Source organism: Rhipicephalus microplus, unplaced genomic scaffold (assembly GCF_043290135.1).
Source record: "Rhipicephalus microplus isolate Deutch F79 unplaced genomic scaffold, USDA_Rmic scaffold_12, whole genome shotgun sequence".
Taxonomy (NCBI): Eukaryota; Metazoa; Arthropoda; class Arachnida; order Ixodida; family Ixodidae; genus Rhipicephalus; species Rhipicephalus microplus.
In genome coordinates this window covers 15,918,036-15,942,657 of record NW_027464585.1, presented here as the reverse complement: position 1 = coordinate 15,942,657, position 24,622 = coordinate 15,918,036, and the positions used below count along the sequence as shown (strand labels likewise).

The 24,622-nt window shown below is 46.1% G+C and overlaps 2 protein-coding genes across 2 annotated transcripts in view; one reads left to right on the top strand and one right to left on the bottom strand.

The window, feature by feature from the left end:
• The window catches only part of LOC142783796 (uncharacterized), an 87,128-nt gene extending 62,660 nt beyond the window's left edge, over window positions 1-24,468 (top strand). The window contains exon 4 of the mRNA XM_075882389.1: window positions 1-24,468. This exon is cut by the window's left edge and continues 7,717 nt beyond it. The gene's annotated coding sequence lies outside the window, so the exon portion shown is untranslated.
• Window positions 24,465-24,622, bottom strand: part of LOC119175969 (uncharacterized) — a 6,295-nt gene continuing 6,137 nt past the window's right edge. Inside the window, exon 8 of the mRNA XM_037427049.2 lies at window positions 24,465-24,622. Coding sequence (XP_037282946.2) covers window positions 24,583-24,622 — 40 coding nt within the window. The 3' untranslated portion in view covers window positions 24,465-24,582.

Sequence of the window (24,622 nt, the reverse complement as noted above, 5' to 3'; positions counted from 1 at the left end):
ACAATCATGCGATTCAAAGGTTGTGTAATGCATGAAGTGAGGTTTTCGAGCCCTTCCACTGTCACCACTTGTCCTCTGAGAGAGGAGTGTCTCAGTCATAGCCTTCTGTAGTCATCTTGAGACGTTAGTGCTTTCCTTGCACTATGACTGTAGCTAAAGAACCATCAGGTCGCAGGGGCTATTGACCATTGACAACAATACTCTGCGAGTATACGGTCTGTGTAGAAGTGGTGCTTGAAAAAATAAACATACGTTCATACGTCACATACGTCCCAAAGCAAGCCATGGCTTCTCTGTGTGGGCAATGGGTCAGCTCTGAAGTTGGGGTGTTGGAAACATCTCGCGTGGTCCTAAGGCAAGAGTGAGAGTCAAACGTTTTGCCAGTTAAACGCTATTTTATGCAGCTGAATATCAGCAGTTTCATGCATATATTATGTCGTCTTTAGCAAACCAGTGGCGTCCTCTATCATTGGAAGCGACTTCAGGGCGTCAACCACAAAAAGGTCTCTTTTGATAAACTTCTTTGCGTCTTCTCAGAACTGCTGAGCAGCCTTGAAGGTGTTCGACAAGGACTACAAGTACCGTATATGGCAGATTGTATGAAATATGTTAGAAAGGTATCCGACCTTTTTTTTTCGAGCACCCGATGTACTTGAAACAAGCACGCTTGCGTCAGCCGAACTTGAACCTTCGTGCTCATGCATGGATTTTTTCCCGCCTGTCAATAGCATCCGTCATTGAGACGCAGCGTTTGAGTGAGGTAGTGTGCAGTGCTCTCATCTGTTTTTCAGTGCAAAGAAAATGATAGAGCGACTGGAGGAGGGCTACTGTATTAAATTTTGCCAGAAACTGGGTGACAACCAAGTGGAAACTATTTGGAAGGGCATGGCAGCTTTCAGTCAGGACGCTAGGAGCCGCACACAGATTAAGGAGTGGTATAACCTGTTTAAAGACAACCACGCATTGGTGGAAAGTGAGCCACGCTTCGGTCTGCCATCAGCATGCCGAAATGACCAAGTCATTGCCAATGGCTGATTCCACGAGAGATCGACACGGGTCCAAAAGTTGATATTTTGGATTTCATTGAGTATTTTATATTTCGTGCACCTCTCATCAGGTAGCCCGAAAGTCAACTTCGTTTTATGATTAACGGCATAACTTAAAAGAAAAAATATATCAAACTTCAGCAACGTGGAGGCACCAATTTCATCACCTGTCATTTTCGAAAATTGCAGATGCTATAAAAAGACAAATATTTTCGTTTCAAGGAAGATGTTTGTTTCCTGAAATGTATGTCTGATGAAGAATGAATTCATACGGTTTCAAGTTTGTAGACCGAAAGAAAATAGCTTTTATAAATGTCTAATTTTGTGACAGTTCAAAATAAGTTACGTATTGCCCATTTTTTTTCTTTGAAAGTATTGCAAGCAGCATTTTCAAACTTGACATGTGTCAACAAGATAGTGTGTTCATTAGGTACATAAATTATTGTTGCCGTAGGGCAAATGTAAATTTTTATATATTGCCTCAAAGTTCTCATATTGGCAAAAGTGTACTCCACTAAATCTTAAATAATAAAAAAAAAACCCATCTTCGATTTTTCTTAAAATCTCGTAAATAGACAACCGAAATCCATCATAGAGTAATATAGAAGAAAAACATGTTGCATTATTTTGTTTTTAGTAACAATATTCGTGGTACAAATCGGAGCTTTTCGAGAATGCGCTGATAAGTTGAGAAATCTAGAAATCGGAACGGAAAAGTGGCAAAGAGCTTCAAATGCGAGTAAAAGTGACCGCATTTGGTGAAGAAAGACTGTTTTAGCAGATAAGAGTAACTATTTTGAACACTATATTTTACAGTATCTGAATTCACTCTTACACGTAGAGCACTTAGACTTCAAATATGTGGTGCCCCTCCATCACTGACACACAGATGGAGCTGCTGTGATGGCCATGTGTTTTGAACACGTTGGGTATGAGACTTGATTGTTAAATGAGTTCATAAAGGATTCATAACAAATTTTTATCATTTGGGGCACGAAGACTGCCGCATTAAGTCTGAAGAACACGCTTTAGGGCAAGTTGTCATCCGTCGTCTGCTCTACAGATGAATTGCTGTGCGCCGCATCTCGGAGGCAATGCTTTAGATTATATGGTTCAAAGTAGGGACAAAGATTACGCCTTCCGTAATTTTATCGACAAAAACATTGTGAAATTCATTTTAACGTACTATACTTCAGTTTTGCATTCGCACTGCGGATACTTGTGCACACTGTTTTACATCTGCTCTCATTAAAGGTGAGAGACTGGAAAAGGCGACAGATAGATCACTTTCCTGCTGCTGGTTTCACGCATAGTTGCATTGCCAGTCATTTGGGCCTTAAGGAGCATGGCGATTGCTGACCACTTCAGCCGGGATAGAGTTTTTTGTTCTGATTACCTCATGTTGCATAAAAATAAAATGCCTTATCAAAGAAACTTCCGCAAGGTCGGCCTGTTTGCCCTGCAGAAGCTTTTGCCGAAAGCTGCCTGCCATGCATATAACAACGACCACGTCTGCCAGAACCGCTTCAGACGCCTCAGAGATATGCCGTCTTCGTCTAGTGGCTTCTCAGCTGAAACAGCTGATGAGTTTTTGCCCGAAGAAGAAAAAGGCAGAAGTCAAGAGCGATGCATAAACACGCCTGAAGCAGTGTCACATATGCTGCATGCACAAAATAGCAAAGTTCATGCAGAGCCAAGACAATTTAGTAGCAATTCTATAGTAACCCTGACATGCCACCATAACGTGTGTAACCACCACTTTCAACCATCAGATCTAAAATGCAGTGTGTGTGCTCAGTGATTCAAGAACTTCAAGCAAGCCTATGAAGCGTGTTCTTCGTATAAAGAGTGCATGCGTTTGTTGACGCTGTTGCCGAGCGATATAGAGCGCCGAAAACTCCCGCTTATACCAAACTTGTCAGCTTACATGATATACAGATCCCGACGCTGGCGCGCAAAACATGGAATATGGTTAGCACCAAATGCAGTAAAAAAGACACGGCTGAACCCAATGGACGTCGAGGCAGCTATGGCTTACTACTCCAAAGATGAGTATAGCTGCTCTCGGCAGAGTCCCAACAAATAAGATGTATCTGTTATCATTGACGGAAAAAAGGAGCTTGTTTCGAAAAGGTTTATGACCCGTTCGGTGCGACAGACTTACTGTTTCTTTACAGAAGCTGATCCGAACACGTCTATTGGGCTCTCGAAGTTTTATTCACTGAGGCCGAAGTGACTTCATCTTGCACCACACCAAGAAGTGTGCCTTTGTATATACTGCGCTAATGCCACGGAGTGTGTTTCTGCCCTACAAGACGCCACCGATGGTGCCTACACGGCGGAATTCTTGAAAGAACTGTCTTTGCAGCTCCCCTACAAGTGATTGTTTTTTAGGCCATTGTGACTATTGTGCTAAGGAGGATGCTCTGAGAGCCACATGTTTAGGAATCCCTGAAGATATTGAGGTAGCCTATGCAGTATGGGAAAATGGCGATCTAGTAAAAAAAACAGCCCAGGTAAGTGCTTTTCTGCGAGAGCTAAGTCTATGGTTCGTGAAGTGGATTACCCATGATTACATAAGATACATTCAAGAATCAGCTATACGCTAGGCGAAAGAGAACCAAGAAAAAGAATCTTGCATTTCTCACTTGGGTTTCGCCGAAAGTTGGACAGCCATTTTACCAAAAAAGGCACAGTCTTATCACTGGCAGAACAGACAGGTGTCTATATTGACGTGTGTCGTCACAAGGAAGCAATCAATTCAAAGTTTTGCCATCATCAGTGATGTCACATGCCATGATGCTGCACATGCCTGTTTTGCTCTGCAAATAATTCACAACTATATGAAGGAACAACTTAAGCCTGACACGCATGTTATTTATGCTTCTGATGGTGCCAGCAGTCACTTCAAAAACAAGTACAAGCTGTTCGAGTTATGTCAGAAAGATCATATATCAACAAAGTAGATTTTTTCGGCCACAGGACATGGCAAGAACATTTGTGAAGGCGTTGGTGGCCTACTAAAGCATCGTGCTACGCTCTACAACCTCAGAGCGGCAAGCTCAGCTGTGATTATGTCAGCATCCCAATTGGTGGCGCAAATGAGCGCAAAGCTCAAGAATGTCAAGCTGCTGTGTGCAAATGTAGACGAGCTAGAAACATTCCGTCAGTTTAAGAAGAGCCAGTGGAAATTGTTGCCACATGTTCCAGGCATACGTTCTAGGCATGTTTGGCTAAGCACATCTGAGGGCACTAGTCGTGTTTTGTTAGTGTCACGTACTGCTAAATGCGATCTGCAAAAGATGCAGCCATTTTGAGCGCATCTCTTGTTTCACGCAGTCACCACCAAAATACCAGTGAGGGTACTTCATGCGCATATGCTCTTTCTAGCGAAACACAACACTTGCACTAGAACATTTTCATGTTTGAGTTTATCTTTAATTATAGACAGATGTTTTGCAACTTAGTTGCATTGTCGAAGATTTCCTCTATCAGAGCTGTGTTATCAGGAGCATAAATGCCCCTTCATGGGTATGTATTTGTCGCAGTGCTAAAACAGCTTTTCTTCACCAACTGCGGTCACGTTTACTCGCGTTTGAAGCTCATTTCTGCTTTTCCGTTCTGATTTCTAGATTTCTCAACTTATCAGCGCATTCTCGAAAAGCTCTGATTTGTACCACGAATATTGTCGCTAAAACAAAATAATGCAACATGTTTTTCTATATTACTGTGTGATGGCCTTCGGTTGTCTATTTACGAGATTTTAAGAAAAATCCAAGATGGGTTTTTTTTATTATTCAAACTTAAGTGGAGTACACTTTTGCTAATATGAGAACTTTGAGGCAATATATAAAAAATTTACATTAGCCCTACGGCAACAATAATTTATGCACCTAATGAACACACTATATTCTTAAAACGTGTCAAGTTTGAAAACGCTGCTTGCATTACTTTCGAAGAAAACAAATGGGGAATACATAACTTATTTTAAACTGTCGAAGTTAGACATTTTTAAAAGCTATTTTCTTTCGGTCTACAAACTTTAAACCGTATGAATTCATTCTTCATTAGACATGCATTTCAGGTAACAAATATCTTCCTTGAAACAAAAATCTTTGTCTTTTTATAGCATGTGCGATTTTCGAAAATGACAGGTGACGAAATTGGTGCCTCTATGTTGGTGAAGTTTGATATTTTTTTTCTTGTAAGTTGTGCCGTTAATCATAAAATGAAGTTTACTTTCGGGCTACCTGGTTAGAGGTGCACGAAATGCAAATGCTAGGTCTAGTACAGAAGAACTGTTAATAATAGTAGCATCAGAAACAAATTGATTCAAAGAAAAAGTAAATGCAGTTAACAACAGTGATTCAGCATTGCGAGAGTCCTTGCCATCATGTGAAAGATTGGGCCAGTTAATGCTGGGCAAGTTGAAATCTGCAGTTATAAAAATGCTTGAACGTGAATTTGTATTTTATAGCAGGTAATCGTAGAGAGCTTCTAAGTATTCTGGGGGTGCATTTGGAGGCCGATAAACACCTCCCAAAATTATATTCTTACGAAAAAAGTTCAGTTTGCACCACACGCTTTCGTGATTATCTATACTATCCCAACGAGTAAATTTAACATTGTTTTTAATCGCTACTGCAATGCTCCCTCCCCGTGATCCTCTGTCCCTACGAATAAGGGTGTAAGATGATGGCACTCTTTCAGAATCTTGCACTTCAGAATGCAGCCAAGTTTCTGTGATCACCAAAACGTGTGGTTGGTAGGTGGAAATTATATCTTCAAGAAGCGGTATTTTATTTAAGACACTTCGTGCATTGAGTGAAATAATCCAAAGCGTTTTGTTAGCTTGTCACTTACTATCGCGTTTAGGAGCGGTTGCCAGAGTGAAGGGAGAAGTCGACTTTTCGGGTTGCGCAGACGCAGTGGATTGAGACAGCTCTGTCCTGCAATTTCGAAGTGCGTCCCTCACATACAGTTTGCCATCGACTTTTAGTTTATCGAAATGAAGCGAAACCTTAGAACCGGTCTTTCTTTCTTCAGCGGTAGAACGCCATAACTTTGTACGAGTATCGCGAATATTTTTAGAAAAATCTTCCGATATAGATATGTTGGTTCCCTTTAATTTGAAACAGGATGACAAAACTTTAGTTTTATCAACGTAGTTATAGAGTTTCAAAATTACCGGACGAGGGCGCTCTGCATTTCTTTGACCGATCCGATGCATTCGCTCTATGGAATTGATTTCAACACCAAGAATTTTTCTGAAGATATCGCCATTTACTTTCTGTTCAAGTTTTTTCGATCCTCCTCGTGGCTTTCTTCTACACTGTAAACTACAAGGTTATTACGACGACTCCTGTTTTCGAGATCACCGACTTTTGCCTTTAACTCAAGAATCATCTTGTCAGTACTCTGACATGTTTCTTCCACCTTCTCCAATTTTTGCTAACACTTCTCAGTTCGACTGAGCTCTTGCTCAAGATTGGTAATCCGAGTTTGAATGTCCGCGACCGATGACTCTACCTGTTTCAGGTTAGTAGTTAACACGACAAGAGTTTTATTTGTTAATGTTTGCTCTTTCAAGATTTTTTTGAGTAAACCACTGTTTAAATGTGCCTCTGACTCTGAGTCAGAAGAGGGACCGGGGTTTAGTTCTATATCTCCAGAAGTTAGTAGCAGCAAACGTATTGCATCGTAACAGTCACACAATAAACCGAGAAGACACTGTGGGCTTGGAAACACTGCCAGTGTGAGCGAGTCGTCTTTGATAGATGAAACTAAATATTTGTCACCAACCGGGACAAAGAAAAACGGCGTAAGCATCCGTCTGCCTGCAGTGCCGCAAAGCCCACTGAAAGGATCCTCCAACGGGCCCCGGTATTTATGCTTGAAATTATCAGCACTGGATGATGTCACGGAGTCTATTCGATGATATGCCTGGCTTAAGTAAGGCGCAGGCTCATGATGAATCCATGGTAGTGCTGCGGGGGCAAAGACCTTCTGCGCATGCTCCCTGTCCTCCGGCACGTGACAGTCAGACAAAGCCCGCACGAAGGCATGGCCAGTTGATTCAACGGCGAGATGCACCCGCCAGGCGATCTGGACAAAGAGAAACGGCGTAACCATCCATCTGCCTGCAGTGTCGCTAAGCCCACTGAAAAGATCCTCCAACAGGCCCCGGTATTTATGCTTGAAGTTATCGACACTGGATGATGTCACGGAGTCGATTCGATGATATGCCTGGCTTAAGTAGGGCGCAGGCTCGTAATGAATCCATGGTAGTGCTGCGGTGGCGAAGTCCTTTTGCTCATGCTCCCTGTCCTCCGGCGCGTGACAGTCAGATGAAGCCCGCACGAAGGCATGGCCAGTTGATCCAACGGCGAGATGCACCCGCCATGCGATCTGGACAAAAAAAAAAAAACGGCATAAGCATCCGTCTGCCTGCAGAGCTGTGCAAATAGCGATACTTTGCAAGTACGAAGCAAATTCAAATATTGAGTGTCAGTGTGAATTGAATATTTTTGTAGTATGTTGAAGTGAAATTGCAAGCAAAAAAAGGTTGCAGAGGATTCTCAAGCATGGTGCTATCTCATATTCTTGTGAGGTAGCAACATTTGAATGTTTCCTTTGGCTAGGTTGATGAAGTGCTAGTAGGGTGGTGTTCATGGTTGTCGTCTTATCGAGAATGAGGCGATTGCAGAGGCTAAATTGTATGTTGCATTGTATTTATGTGCATTATTTAGTGCAACCAAAATGTTGCCAACAACACTTCACGTGTGAAAAGCAAAGATGCTGTTTCTTCGGGTTCGTCTCCTCTTTCAACTTCTGTCAAAGCCCAACTTATTGGGCAAACAAGGAAGTGCTCCCTTCGAGTATGTAGATTTAAATCTGCCTCGTAGACATCATTATACGGCTTGTTAAAATAGTGGATTTGAAGTTCAAAGAAAATTCAAAGTGATTAGTGCTTTTGGTTGAGAAATTTCAAATAGCATATCACATGCTGTAAAAATGAGGGGCATATTTTTTCACGAACTGCCTAAACTGCACAGTTTTTTTTTTAATGGGAACAAGGCCTGTGCAAATGTTTTTTTTTTTGTTTAAAGAAAGTGTGAACAAGTTCCAATAGTATCCGGACTTTATTTTTGGTAGAATGCAAGTGATAAGCTGTAATATGTTATGTTTTAAAATGAACTATATTTAAAGCATGTAATTCTGTATCACAAGCTTCTTAAACTTGAAAAACGAAGCGATCTAAGGGTAATATTTTCATTTAATCTTTAAATGAGGCTTCACAGCAGGACATTATTTTTTTACAGGTGTTTCATGACTTAGCATTGGTCTTGTGGGTTTTGCATTATGAAGTAAGAACAGTGTAATACAATAAACAGAGACACACATAAGACAGCACTTGTTTGTGCTGCTTCTTCTGTGTGTCCCCATGCAGAATAATTTGCTCTTGCTACATCATAGCCGCCTCACACAGTGGTGAGTACTTTTCTAACATACAAGGTCTGTTGGAAAAGTATCTGATCTTTAGGGGAAGAAAAGCTGGCATAACTGGAGCGTCGGAAACCTAATCTTCCTTGAGACTCCACAAACTCCTTCCAGCGGTGCTGCCAGTGTAGGAAGCATTCTGAGAAGGCCTCTGTTGAAATGGAGTTGCAGCCCTATTGTCCTCCCTACTCTGAAATCGTTCTCCTTCCGATGGCCCTTCGAGTTTTTGAAACGGCCAGAAGTTGCAGGGGGCCATATCAAGAGTCTACAGGAGTCTGACTTTGAAACGGCCAGAAGTTGCAGGGGGCCATATCAAGAGTCTACAGGAGTCTGACTTTTTGCCGGAAAAGTCTTAACCAAGTGTGGAAAATGTGCAGGAGCATTGTCGTGATGGATTTGCCAGTTTCTTGTTGACCACAACATAGGTCTCTTGCACCGCACAGCATCACGTAAGCAACAGAGGACACCCATGTAGTACTCATTGGTGATTGTTTCACCCTGTGGTGCGCACTCGTGGTGTACCACACCGCGGGCATCAAAAAAAGCACTCAGCATCACTTTGACGTTGCTGCGCACTTGGCAGGTCTTATTTGATCATGGTGACTTTGAATGCTTCTACTGTGACCACTGGGGTTTTGTTTCCAAGTCGTACGCACATACCCAAGACTCTTCACCAGTGCTAATGGTGTTCATGAAGTTGAGGTCACTGCTTGTGAAATCCAGCATCTCCTGTGAGACTTCAACACAAAGTTGCTTTCGCTTCACCATAAGCAGTTCCAGCACGAATTTTGCTGCAACTCTCTTCATGGCCAGATCTTCTGTCATTATGAAATGTGCAAAGAAAGTGCTGATGCCGACCTCTTCTGCAATTTCCAGGATAGTCGCACGACGGTCCCGCATCGCCACAGCAGTCGCTTTTGCAATGCCCTGGTCATTCCGGCATGTTGATGTTCGACCTGAGTGTGGCTTACTCTCTACCAATGTGCGGCCGTCTTAAGACCGGTTATACAACCCCTTAATCTGTGTGCAGCTTATAGGATCCTGAATAAAAGCCGTCTTGATCTTCAGTATGATTTGCACTTGGCTGTCACCCAGTTTCTGGCGAAATTTGATGCAGTAGCCCTGCTCCAGTCGCTCTATCAGTTTCCTTGCAATGAAAAACTGACGAGAGCACTGCACACTACCACACTCAAACGCTTCTTCCCAGCGACTGTCGCTATTGACAGATAGCAAAAAATTCATGCATTCGCATGAAGGTTCATGGTCGGCTGATTCAAGCATGCTTGTTTGAAATCTATCTGATGCTAGTTAAAAAAGATGGGTTGGATACTTTTTAATAGACCTCGTATTCAAACTATTATACGCCTAAATAGGTACTTTCATGGTTTAGCATTCTGTCGCTGCCGTGAAACCACTTTTTACAGCGAGGTACATGTGGACTGGTATTATACACATCAAAACACCTCAAAATTTTCAATAACTTAGAGGAGGAGGTAAAACTTTATTAGACCAAGGGATTTGGGCACTTACTCCCAGGGTCCCCGCACGACCCCACTGCGCTATGCGTTCATGAGTTCATGCAGTTCCATGACGTGGGCGGCCCGGTCAGTGGCGATTTTCTGCTTGGCCGGGTTCGTCGAGCGCAGCAAGGTCTCCCATTCCTTCCATGCGGTCAGTGGCTCCGGGCCCCGCGGGGGAGGGTCCGCTGGGCATTCCATGAGAATGTGGGTAAGGGTAGCGTGGGGGTGAGTGCATTGAGCGCAGGACGGGGCGTATGCTCCCGGGTCGGCTGCTGGTATGTGAATATTGAGGGTGTTAAGTATGTAGCGTCCGGTGAAAGTCTGAGCTAAACGAGTGTATTGCGCTCGTCTGTGAGCCTCAGTGAGTTCGTGTGTGGTGTTATGGAGTCCAAGCTGAAGAAGTTTGGTGGTCTGTGTGTTAGGGGGGAGGCGTAAGGCCACCTTGTAGGCTTTACGAAGCATGGCATCCAGGGTGGCTATTTCTTCTTGTCGAAGTCGGAGATACGGGATTGTAAAAAGGAAGCGGCTCAGTATGAAGGCATGAATGAGACGACGCAAATCGTGTTCCTTCATGCCATAGTGTTTTCCAGAAACTCTGCGGACGAGGTGCGAGAGCGCATCCGTCACCGGCTTGAGTTTCCGGATAGTGAAAGTGTTACGGCCGTTATTTTGAATGTGAAGGCCCAAGATTCGTATTGTGTCGACCTCTGGGATAGGGCGCCCGTCCAGAGTAACGGTGATGGGGGCAGTGGGAAGAGTACGTGGTGAAAGGCGTATGAGAAGCAGCTCAGATTTTTCCGGGGAACAGGAGACACCAATGCTTTGTGCGTGTTGTTGTGTAATGTTTGTGGCGGTTTGTAAGGTTTCCTCTATGTCGCCATCACTACCGTGGGTGGTCCACAGTGTGATGTCGTCTGCATAGAGGGTGTGGTGAAGGTGAGGGATATTGTGAAGAGCGCGGGCTAAGGGAATGAGTGTGGCATTGAAGAGAAAAGGGGAAAGGACCGAACCTTGCGGAGTGCCTACACCACTGAAGGTATATGGAGGGGACGCATGGGGGCCCATATGAACATCGGCCGTGCGTCCTGATAGGAAGGCTTGTATGTAGGCGTACATACGAACGCCCACATTGAGGGGGGAGAGAGCCGCCATGATTGCTCGGTGTTCTACTCGATCAAAGGCCTTGGTTAAGTCCAGGGCCAAGACGGCTTTAGTATGAGCGGGGATGAGAGGATCAAGAATGCCGTGCGTCAGTTGAATCATGGCATCTTGGGCGGAGAGACATGGGCGGAAGCCCACCATGCTGTGCGGGTATAGGTTGTGGTCGTGCATGTGTTGAGTCAGTCTGTTTAAAGCAACGTGCTTGAGAAGCTTCCCGAAACACGATGTGAGTGAAATGGGGCGGAGGTTTGATATGGTAAGGGGTTTGTTAGGTTTAGGGATGAATACCATCTTGGCATGGCGCCAGGATTGCGGCAAGGTGCCTTCCTTCCAGCATTTATTAAAGTAATCTGTGCAATCGATTGATCATCCAGATTACGGAGCATGGAGTTAGTTATCCCGTCTTTCCCCGGTGCAGAGATTGTTCGGATGTTCTGGAGGGTCATACGCACCTCTTGCTCCGATATGTCGTTGTCCAGGGCTTCATTCGGGGCTCCCGTGTAGGGCGGGAAAGGGGAGGAGGTGCCGGGTGCTGTGTGTGTTGTGCGTAGTTAGTCCAGAAGGGTGTCAGGGGAAAGCGTGGAGTTGTGAAGTAGGCGTGTAATGTGATGTTGTGACGTTGTGCGTGAGTGTTTAGGGTCGATAAGGTGCCGTAGGAGGTGCCATGCGTACTTGGTAGAGAGGTTGCCAGCTATGCCGTTGCACACCTGACCCCAGTTGGAACGACACAACTCCTCGGCGTGCGCAGTTATTTGTGTCTGTAGCGTAGCCAGTCGGCGTCTTAACGTTCGGTTATGTTTGTCGTTTCCATCTCTTCAGTATGCTGTGGTGCGCCTCCCAGAGGTGGGCTAAGCGAGTGTCCAATGTAGGGGTGTTGGGTGGTGTGGTAATCTTTTGTGTGTGTGCGGTTATATCATCTAGGAGAGATGAGACCCAATGATCAATGTCTTGTATCGGGGTATTGGGGAGTTCCCGACGAGCGGATCGGATAGCGTCCCAGTGAATCAGATTGTGGGTGAGGAGTCGAGGTCTGTGTGGTGTGTGAGGTATTTGTATGGCAATAATATAATGGTCGCTTCCAAGTGTGTGTTGTGTATGAGACCATGAGATATCTTTGAGAGAATGGCTGAGTGTGAGGTCTGGACTAGTGTCCATTGTTACGCTATTGCCGATTCGGGTTTGTGTGAGAAAGTTATGTGTAGTGAGGCGCAAGTTTTGAATGGTAGTCCAAAGCCTGCGACCCCGTGCTGTGGTGTACCGATAACCCCAGTCTGTATGCTGAGAGTTAAAATCGCCGCCTATGAGTAGGGGGTTTCGGCCCGCGATGCGGTGAATTCTCTGCAATAGCGCATCAAGAGTGGCCATGGCCTGGCGTGGGGTGTGGTAGATATTGGCTATAAAAATCGGAGGTGTGTTAAGGGGGGAGGTGGGGATCGAAAGTGAAATTCTTTAGTTTTTGTCGTAGAGCAATGAAATTTGGCATGCTTACTGGAAACTGCGCTAAATGATAAATGACAAAGTTTCATTCAGCTATCTCCAGTAGTTCTGGCATTATAAATTTTTTTATCCATCAGTGTACTACCAAACTTGCCCAAAGCCTGGTGTGACAAAAAAACATGGTAGAAGCCTATAGTTGCTCTTATATTTTAGCCATTGGGATGGTTGATGTCGTGACATTCTGCAAATATTTTTATGACTCTGTTTTTATTTTACAGAGAACATTGTATACATGCTTGTAAATGTGGTCGTTATCATAATGTGAAATTAGCTTAGGAGTAAAAATACTGAGGTAGTAATTAACAAATATGAAAACGTCACGATATAGAAAATTCACTGAGGAACACAATGCAAAAAACCACATGAAAATCCGTCAAGCCATAGTCATGCAAGCATCGTGGCAAGCTGGACAGTCGGGTCAAAACACGTTTCTGAGAAAACTGGCGTTAAAGTTGAACAGTCAGTAAAGGTCCATCAAAATGCCCCGGGACTGTAATACTTTGTGTCTTTGCTTGCGAGGGTCTTCTTACGTCCTTTCTCTTTCATTTTTTCTGCACTGCGTGCTTTTCGTTTTCTTTGCTGGTCTTTTTCTTCAGCTCTTTGAAGGGCGAGGCTAGCAGGTTTGATGCCAACGGACTTGCACATTTCAGTGTAGGCTCGCAAATTCCCAAAATTGTAGCGTGCAACTGCTTCATGTACTGTTGTCTCCACTGCGAACAATGAAGCGTGTTGGTCCTTTGAAGTCAGTGATCAAATAACTGAATGCAAGCTTTCCGCTGCATTCTGAGTTTTGTTGCCTTTGCATCGCTCCAACAGTTGCGGGTCAGAGAGACGTTGGTATACAGGCAGCAGAGCCTCCGCTACACGTTTCGACAGGTTATACCTGTGAGGTGGTGCTGGCTCCATTTTGGCCTGTGCTGAACAATGTTCGCACCAGCTATCAGGGCCAGGTGGGCAGAGCTCATGGTGAGGCTCGTCGTCGGTGGACGTGACGTGATAAAAAGTGGCCATCACGGCCCCTTGCATGTCAGGGACACTTGTGTGTTTTCGCAAGGCTAACCCGTAGTAGCTGGTCAGTTTTTTAATCAACTCCTGCGTAAGTCCACCTCTCCCACCCAATGGCTCCCCTTTCTTAGCTCTTGTCACCAGTGTGCGGAGAGCGGTGCCCATTCTCTTCTGCACATGGTTCACGCAGTCTTCTTTGGTCAGTGGTATGAAGCCGTACACCTCATCTTTGCACAGAGCAAGATAGGTTCGGCTGTCACCATCACATATAATGTTGGTGTAGCAGAGGCCATACCTGCTGACAGAGCGCCTGAAAAGTGTCAGAGCAGCCTCCACTTCCATCTGTCCGGAGCCAACATCAGTATTCTTCTGACATTGATGTTTCTCAGCCCAAGTGACGAAGTTGGGGTCGCTCTCTGCTGGTTGTTGACAACACCCAAGACAGAAGTTGGAAAGGACTGTGCAATCCAGCACAAGCCCCGTGTAAAACTCAATAATACATCCTACCCCAATGTGTGAGCTGTGGCCTCTTGTAAGCCACGTGCCGTCATACACAACTGTGATGTTGTTTGGGCTTGATGGCTGCATCTTACTGTACACGTCTTTTACCGCAAGCACAGCATCTGCAAAGATGTTTTGTGCAGCTTCCTCTGCTCCTGGTTTGAATGTTTTTTTTAGGTGTTCCTGATAGGTTTTTTGATGAATGCCCCGATGAGAGACATTCATTGTAGCCCAGAAGTCATTCAGGGCAGTGGGCCCTTTTCCAATGGACTTGATTGCTTGCATGGCTCTTAGGTTGACTTCAAAAGCCCTTCCTTCGGATTTTCTACTGGATGACCAAGGTGAATGAATAGGGCCACAGGAAGCACACAAATGTACCAGTTTTACTGCCGGGCCCAATTTTGTCCCATGCTGCACTGACAGTCTTCTTACAACATTTTGGGCAGAGTGCAGGTCCTATTAGGGAATTCATGGCAGAAACCTGAATTAGGGTGAACTCATCCTCTTTTGTTGCCGATGTTTGCTCCGTTTGCTGCGCGAACCAGAACTTCCGCTCCGTTGCCGACACCTCGCGAAGTGCATCGCGGACACTGCTGGCTTGCTTCTCGGCGCCTTCCGAGGACACGAAACGAGGTTCCAGGTGTATTTGAACGGTGCGCTTCCGCTGAGGCAAACGATCGCCGACATCCTGGACAGCTGGCACCACGTCGTCGTCCGCCGCCGCGAAAACGAAACTTTTCTCGCGTTCACACCGCACCGTGATGCCGCGGCTAGTTGATGGCCCCGGGTCTTCAGTGTCACTGCCAGGCGTCGATTCACCGTCACTTTGAACAGCCGGCACCGCATCGTCACCCGCCGCAGCGAAAACGAAACTTCTTTTGCGTTCGGGCCGCACCGCAACGTCGCGGCTAGTTGACGGCCCCGCGTCATAGGCCTCACTGCCGAGCATCGGCAGCGAGCAGGTGTCGGCTTCCGACGACACGTAGCTTGGTGGCGACGCGGTACTCGGTTCGTCTGATTCAATCGCTGCTGACTGCTTCGTTTTCCCAACAGGAGGCTTGCGTTTACGCTTCCCGTAAGCGTACTTCGTCCTGCGCTTCCGGTCCACGCGACGATCCATTGCGGGCGCTAAGCCTCGCGCTAGAGAAGAGTTGGCGTATCGGCGTATCGGCAGGGGATTCGCAAACTATAGTGCGCCAGCGTGTGCATAGCAGACGTGCGTGCGCGGAGCAGACGACCAGCGCAAGCAAGCGTGTCCCAGCAGCCACTCACAGAGCGCGCTCAGTACCACGTGACAGGAGTGACCAATGGGTGCGCGTCTAAGGCGTCGCGGATGCCTTCGCATTTTTTCTGTTTGTGCGTTTATCTTAGCTCGTAGAGTCGTGGTTTCACCGGGAGAAGTACGGCGGTGAAGCAAGCTTTCCAGTGACACCAAGCTTTCCGCGAGCGGCGGCGAAGGCGCGGAAGTATCGCGCTCGGAAATGGGCCATTTTCGCACAGATTTCAGCCAGCTTTTTGCTATCCGCGGTCAGAAAAACATTTTTTAAGCTTACTTTGAGATCGTTTTCGGCGGAAATATTTTTAGATATGATAGAAATGGTGATGCAGAATCCAGATCTGCCCTTATCCAAAATTCGTTTTTTTGTGGGAATTTCGTGATTTGATCCCCGCGTCCCCCCTTAATTTTCGTGGGGATGAGTTCTATGAGGACGCACGGAGTGGAGGAGGTGATTGTGTGTTCTTGGTAGGTAAGGGTGCGATGAATAAGTGTGGACACTCGGGGAGTGTCAGTGGGGTCTGAGTGTACTGCATGGTAACTTGGAAGTTTGGCTTGGTGTTGCGTGTCCTGTAACAAAAGAAGTTTGGGTATGGCAGGGAGGGCAGGTATTAAGAGCTGCAGTGGTGCGCGCTTGCCCCGAAAGCCGCAGCAGTTCCATTGGATTAGTGATAGGTGGGTAGAAGTATCACGACCCGCCATATTGGAGCGTGGGCGGAGCTAGGATTGTTGTTGTTGCTGTAGGGGAAGGGAAATAGAAGGAGCAGGTGTGTGTGAGATGTAGGTAGAAGACCCCTCATGTGATGAGCTGGTAGTTTCGAGCCTCTGAAGGCGGGTCTCAAATTGCGTAAACCTAGTTTCTAGAGTTTGGGTTAGGCGTGTGAATAGTGCATCCATCTGTTGCTCAAAACGATTAGACAGCTGCTCGACTATCGTCGAAAATTTAGCTTCGATGCGCGCCTCCAAACGCTACGAATTTGGCGTCAAATTTGGCTTCCAAGTTTCTTAGGTCAGCCTGATAATCATCGACTGAGTCTGAACTGCGTTTCTTTTTAAGGGGGGGTGAGGAGTGTGTGGCGGGGCTGTTGGGTGACTGCGCAGTGGGTGGGGTGACTTGTTCTGGGGACGGCTGTTGCGAAGGAGGTGAGGGGGGAGTAGGGTTTTGTGTTAAAAGGGTCGTGAGACGGCTTACCTCCACACGCAGGGCCCGGAGCTCCTGGTCACGGGGGTCCGGGGCAGGCGGAGTGTTGGTTGCCGGTGGTCTGGTCCGATTGGGCGTCTTCAGCTTGTCCGCCCATGTAGGTTAGTCGGAACTCTTCGACTGCCCTTTTCGTTGGCCGGCATGTGGCTCAGAGCGTTTGGTGCTTGCACCGCGTAGTGAGTGGTCTACTCCTTCTTGTGATCGTGGTTCACGTGGTGACTTGGGCCTGGTTACTTTAGGTAGGTGCCGGTGCTTAGACTCCCGGGTCCCCGACAGATGTGGGCCTTCGCAGATGATGCAGACTGGAGTACACGTTGGATTTGCCTCCTTCGGGTGTAATTGGCCAATTCTGGGGCACCTGTGCGTCCTAGGTTGTATGCATACATCCGTGCGGTGGCCTATGGTCCGGCAGCTACTGCACGTCTCGACCCTTGGTGTATAGGGCATACACAGATGCAGTCCTCCATCATAAACAATCTTTTGTAGGACGGTGGCTTGTCCAAAGGTAATGAGAATCGATCGCGTGAGTCCCATTCGTCGAGCGTCTAGTATAGTTTCGTGTGAGTTGCGGGAGATCAAGTCCGCGAGTAGTTCTTGTGGTGATTCCTTCCAGTAGGCGTTTGTAATAACACCCCTTGACTGAGCCATCGTGGGGTGCGATGTATGCCGTCATGGCATACTCATGCTTGTCGTAGGTGATGTGCTGTAGCTGCACAAGCTTGAGCGCGTCCTTTTCATTCACCGCAGACACTGTGCAAGTGTTATTGACAGGGTGAATCCGGATGGTCAGCGTAATGGGTCGGTCAGCGCAGCGGCCTGCATAAGAGCGGTGAGAAGGTAGCGTGGCTGGAGCGTCGTTAGGTCAAGGCCTCCCTGGGAGCGGAACACCACTTTAAATCCGTCGAGTGGAAGGGGCGGTAGTTGCTTGATCTTTTGGGCGGTTGTATGAAGAACGCGCAGCTGCGTCGAAGAGCTCTGTAGCCCGGGAGTTGTGGCGGTCTGCGGAGTCTCGCGCGACTGGCTCGGCGTCTCTCGCACAGGAGGATCGGCGTTCGTACCGTGGGTTGCGTTTCGTGTTTCTCGGAGGTTTGCCTGGGCTCTGAGGACTTGGGTCCAGTCCCGAGGGTCATACTGGCTTGGGTCCATGTCCGTGCCTTGTACTCGAACCTCCATGCTGGCCTAAGGTGAGGAGGCTGTGGCGCGACGCGTCGCAAGGCCTGGCACGGCGGTGGCGCGACGGGGCCTGGTTTTTGGGCCTGGTGGCCCTCCTGGGGCTCGCCGAAACCTCAAGAGGGGTTAGTGGAGAGCGCTCACCTGTATGAAGGCGTTCGTGTTGTTGAGAGCACTCGAGATACCAGCGATTGGCAATTTTCGCTGTCGCGGTACGGAGCCGAAGCGAAGTGCTGCTGCACTCCAAGACCCCTAGCGGCCAATTCCCTCAATAACTTAGAATCGCATAGAAGCTCATTCGAATACTGTAATATTCATTCGAATATTCCAAGTATTCAAATATTCACACAAGCCTAGTCACTGTATGCAAACATCTGAAATTTTTCATGCTAAGTATTTTTTCTACTTTTTCACTACAAATTTTTCCCATTTTCTACCCGTATTGCAAGTCAAAAACAGCTTTATTTGAGCCCCAGCCATTAGCCATAACCTGCTCACGTATAGCTCATCCCTTTACACATGCTGGGCTAGCAAGCGGTGCACAACAAAATATACATTGTTCGATCAAATAACTCATGCACACACTTCGTTGCATTTTGTGGCACCCCAAACACAGTACAACGTCTGTGCTCGAGTTGCTGGGAGTGAAGGGCTCCCGCACGTGGGATGTCCACCAAAAAATGAAACCGCGAGCACCTTGTAGCTGGCAATTGTGGGTTTTAACACGTCGCTGCAAAAAACGTCTCTCGCAGCTATGCTGTGTATTCCCGTAATGACCACTGGGCCTGGTCGCGAGGGCGAGGGCGAATCTTGGTGCACAGGTGCTCGGCAAGGGCTGTTCAGCCTAGTACGACAACAAATGAGCACTAGGCCCTGCTCTTGGCTTATCAGTTGCAACTGGATTTTGCACAAAGGCAAGCATGCCTGCCAACGATGAGGCATCCAGGAAGGCTACAGTCTGGCAATTCCTAAAGAGGACAAGACTGGAACGAAAACACAGGCTTACTATGTTGCATTCACTCACAAAGCCTCGCCACTCTTCAATGGGGCAAGACGTGCAGTGCTTTATTGCACTGTGTGCTCTGTGCGAAGAACAATAATGCTATGTTTGCCCCGATTGGCACACTTTAAAATAACAGAGCACTCCACTTCGGCCGCACAAAGTAAGAACCTTTATTCCCCTTACTGCCAGCTTCCCTTTTATATACTGCTTAATTGATGGCTTGCCTTTAAATTGCACCATCTGTTCATCTATGGGCGTGTGCTCTTAATCAGCTTAGCGGAGGCAGCAGCTTCTAGTTCCCTCCAAAAAATTAGCGCACTTTCTAAAAGTTGTCATTGCACTTTTCGTCAGACTATCCAGTGTTGTCCAAGTTGTTCCAGTGTCTGAAAAACCTCCTCTTTGTCATTGTCGCTTCAGATTTTGGTGCACGTAAAAGAACCCCAGGTGGTCAAAATTTCCGGAGCCCTTCACTACGGAGTCTCTCATAATCATATGGTGGTTTTGGGACGTTAAACCCCACAAATCAATCAAATTGTCATTGTCGCTCATAAGTGGAGCTTTCATTCTAGAGTTTCAGTATAGCAGAACAGGAAGAAGAGAAACGATACCCGCTAAGATGTGTCTACGAAACTTCTTTCAGCTGTAGTGTTGACATTCTTTGGGGTTTGTTTAGAGGCTATACAATTGGATTCGCTTGGGAATTATCTTGAACATAAAGTCTGTCTTATACAGTCGAATCTCGATAATTCCAACTCGAAGGGGCCCGAAAGTTAGTTTGAATTAAAAGAAGTTCGAATTAATGAAAGCTAAATAAACTGAGGGCTCTTCTTGCAGTGGCACATGTGCATTTAGCTAACACACGAGGAGGAAGTTTCAGAAGGCATATATTTATTCACAAAGCACAGGACATTCGTTAATAATTGAAGTAATTGGTGGTGCGCGTCTGCATACCTTTGCCTTGCAGCGAGTCAATCAATTTCGCACGCAGCTTGCAAAGCATTTTTACTTCGGCTTCAGCATTTTCCTGGCAAGAGAAGTTGCACGAGGAAATGTTCAGCGTCGACACTTTCTGAAGACGACAACATGGCCAGCACGTGACGAGAAAGGAGGAGCGTCTCCACACGGAGAGAAGCAGATTGGCATTTGAGAGAAAGCAAACACTCTATAACAGCTTTTTTTTCTGCTCTCTTCACGCGCGTTGTTGAAAGGAGAAGGGTTACATGGCAGGGAAGTGAAAGGGGGACGCATGGCACAGGCACATGAGACACCCCCCCCCCCCGTGTCTCAAGGTGCAGAGCCGTGCTCCCACAAGGCGCAAGGGTTACAGAAGTTAAGCCTTTTTTCTTTCCTTCAACCACACATTTATTCAACCCAGCGACAGCTTTCTTCTTTTTTTTCCTCTCTGTTTTTGTGTGCGGCATTGGAAAGAGAAGGGTCTTTACATGGCAAGGACAGAAAAGGGAGAAGCGTGACATGGGTCGGCATTTGAGAGAGAGCAAACATTCCACCGCAGCCTTTTCTTTCCTTTTCATTTGCTTCACGGGCAGCGTTGAAGTGTTGCAGGTGCCGCGGCGTGATTGGGCAAGGCGCTGAGAGCATTTTCGGAGCGCGGTATGTTCTAATTAACCGTCAAAAGTGCTTAGGCGTTCGAATTACCAGGCGTTTCTGTCTATTGGATTACGCATAGCTTTGATGGGACTTCATCGTGAGTTCGAATTAACTGGAAGTTAGAATTAAAAGTGTTTGAATCAATGAGATTCAACTGTACTTCAAGAAGCACGAATATGGCATGAATATGCCCTTTTGGAAGCACGAATATGCCCTTTTAGTGGCTCCTGTAGGCCGTCGGTGATATTGTTGTGGAACTCTGTAGCAGACGGAAGAAAAGTTTTCTTTTCCTCTGAAAGTTCATTCCTCTGATGATTTGCTGAAGCAGGAATTTCCCAAGGTAATTCACCGTATTCCTCGTTCTCCTGACCTCGCTCATCCTTGTCCTCTTTATTTTTACCAGCGCAGTGCCCGAAGTGAACAGAATGTAATGGCGACATTGTGTGCCTTTTCTTTTTTTTTTTCCACAGGGCAAACTTGGAATGCCCAGAAAAAAAAAAAACAAAAAAACACCATGACTTATATTGCAAACTGGCTGTGCTCATGTTGTTACCATTGTGACGCTTTGTACATATTTGTCGCCATACAGTGATTACTCTACTGACAGCTTACTGTATGTGTTTACCCTAAATACCTCATTATGCATGCAGCTTTGCCAGTGACATGCCGTGTAGATTTGCAGACTCCAGTATCGAGCCAAAAAAAAAAGGGAAATAAGCATTCTGTTGGCACCACCGACCTGCTGCTCTTGCCATGGTATTTGTTTTGGTTTGAATTTCTTGCTGTCATCGGCATATGGCACCGAAATTGTAAATTTTGATATGTGCCCAAAGTTCTACTTACATTATCGAAATTTTGTTATTTTTGATGAATAATATTGAGCCTCTATTGAATGTTCATAATTGTTTGCATAGCTAGCATGTAAAAAAAAAAAGTTTTAAAAATGGCTCTTCGCTCAAGTTAGGTTGCCTTTTTTTTTTATTAGAGTTGATTTGAACTCCCAAATACCTATGTGTCTGTGTAGATTTGTGTAATAAATTGATCGATGAAAGCATGAAAACACACTCTTCAAAATTGCCATGATATAGCTGAAGAGTTTTCAGCTTTACAAGGTTATGAAGTAGTAAATAAGTAGGAGGCCTGCAGCAGCTAAAAAATATTGACCTTTTCTTTTGTAGCATGACATTGTATGCTTTAAGGAACTTGTAAATGCGCTCTACATAAGCAAGCAATGTCTTGCCTTCCCCTTCAAACGCATCTATCCTACTGAAAGTAAGCATGATTGTTCATGCAATTCCGTTAATCTTCTTTGCCAGTTTGTTACATGTGGCGAGACGTAGTAGAGTAGAGACCCGAGCTGACGGCGAACAGCAAACATCTGTTTATTCTCTTTCCAAAAACTGTCCCAGCCCTGCTCTTGTCACTCAGTCTTCCACTCACTGCTGTAGGTGACACTAGTAGCCAGCAGCGCTACAGCTGCTGCAGCACAACAGAATGAATTGTCACATACCTCCTTGCAAGGGGGAAGATACTAGGGGACGACGTCAGCTCTTGACCATTGTAACAGTGGAAGGAGGTACAAAATTGGCGCAGAATGGTTAGTGTGTTTGGTGAAATAAGCTTGACAGGAACAGGGCTCAGCCCTGGAAAAGTTTGGAAGAATGTTTGGAAGAAGGGTACACACGACTGGACGAATAGCGACGGGAATCCTCGTATGAGTGAGAAAAGGAAAATGGGCTCTAGTTTGAGGGAGTCCAAGTGCTGCGGCAGTAGCGGGAGATATGGCAAACTCAGTGGCAGCGGAAGCAGATCGGTTTGTCATCTGCAGTTTTCCATTCTGTCGGATTTAGGGATTGGGGAAGAAAATGTGAGTCATGGCGTGGTGCATTTATTGTCATTGGTCTGGAGATGGGTCGGGAGACAGAGCAGGCCACAAGAAAACAGAGCTTTGCAATTTGCTGCCTCACGACAGCTTGAATAACGGAGGCTGCCAGAGGCGTTTGTGCGGTGCCATGGTTGAGCGGATGAGGAGGAAATGGTGCCGGACTTGACGCCTCAAGCTCCCGTCGAACTATACGTGTCATGCTGTCCTGCATGGGTGGTGCGGCACCGAGATCGGTGCAGGTTGATGTAACAGCCGTGGTTGGTAGCCACGTAAATTGAGGCAGAACGCGGCGGCATTCCTTGATAATCATATCTGCGGTCGTGACGTTGGTGTAGGCGAGCAAGTTGAAAGTGTCGTTTGCGATGCCCTTGAGTATGTGGCCCACCTTGTCTCTCTCTGTCATTTGCCCATCCACTTTTCGGCACAACGCGAGCACGTCCTGTATGTACGAGACATACGACTCAGTTGAGGACTGCACACGAGTGGCGAGTTCTTTTCGCAGTTCTATTTGGCGATCGAACGGGTCCCCAAAGATGTCACGTAATCTTTCCTTGAAGGTATCCCAGCTGGTGAGCTTGGTCTCATGGGCGTCGAACTAGACACGTGGGGTGCCGTCCAAGTAAAATATTACGTTCATAACATAGCGGGTTATAACATGTCGGCAAACTTACAAAGAGAACTTTCCCAACTTTTCGAAGTGCTTTCAGCCTCTCAAGGGGGTGGCTGATCTGTTGGCTGCGAAGTTTGCACTGTTTAAGCAGCTGTGATCTTTTCCACTGCCATACACCCCACTGCTCTTGTCAACACGCTGTCCTCTTCCTTATTTTGAATGTTGTGTGCATGATGTTTGGCAGGAACTTTGTGGATTCGTCAGTGTTTTCCAGTGTTACTTGTATATGCCACGATTCCAAGTATTCTTTTGGTGCGGCTGCCTTTCATTTCCATGGCCCAAGCTTTCTCGAAGTTCATCCCAGTCAAAAAAAATCAATGGGTCCAATTGGACAAATACCAATTGCTACGAATTGGTTCTCGACCAATTGGAATTTCGCCACCAGTTGGGAGCGTACCAATTATATCCAATTGGTAGACCAGTTTACGTCCAATTGGTGAACCATTTGGACAGTGCCGGTGGCCAATTGGTTTTCCAATTATATTTAACTGGACGTAACCGAATCTTAATTGGTGCCCAGCTTTCTTTTCACTGCAACCAGTTAAAGCTAACTGGTGTCCAATTGGTCAACCAATTCTAGATAACTGGTGTCCACCTATTCAACCAGTCAATGTAAATTGGCGTCCAAATGGTTATCCAGTTAAAGCCAACTGGTTATCCAATAGAAGCTGATTGGCGCCCAATTGGTTAACCAGTTGAACACGTATGGTGATCCAGTTAAAGCCAACTGGTGCTCAACTGTTTAGCCAGTTGAACACATATGGTCATCCAATTAAAGATACTGGAGTGCAATTGGTCAACCAGTCAATGACAATTGGTGTTCAAATGGTTAACCAGTTGAAAACATGTGGTGATCCAGTTCATGCCAACTGGTGCCAACAGGTCATCCAATTGAAGCTGATTGGTGCGCCATTGGTCAGCCAGTCAAACACATAATGATCCAGTTAAAGCCAACCGGTTAACCAGCTCACGTGAATTGGTGTCCAACTGGTTAACCAGTTGAAAACGTATGGTCCCCCAGTTAGAGTGAACTGGCACCCAACAGGTCATCCAATAGAAGCTGACTGGTGCCCAAATGGTTAACCAGTTGAAAACATGTGGTGATCCAGTTCAAGCCAACTGGTGCCAACAGGTCATCCAATTGAAGCTGATTGGTGCGCCATTGGTCAGCCAGTTGAATGTACATGGTCATCCAGTTAGAGCTGGCTGGTGTGCAACTGGTCAACCATTTGAAGTGAACTTCTAGCTTGGTCTAGCTTGAACCTAACATTCTTCCATTACAAATTGGTGTTTGGCTGAAATACATGGGCAAAGAGCACACCAAATTGTTAAAGCAAAAATGTTCATCCTGACCAAAATGATCCGGTATGCTTGGTCGTGAGTGATGTGTATTGCACATGCATAAAATAAAAACCATAAAATGAAGGTACTTGATTTACAATAATTTATTACTTGTACAAGTATTGCAAAAGTTGACTGGAAAATGACTAGACCAAATTTGCAGGCACGGCTTACTCTTGACCTTGGAATTTGCTGGCCTTATTCACAGCTTTCCTGTGGCTTAAGGTTGTCCTTCTCC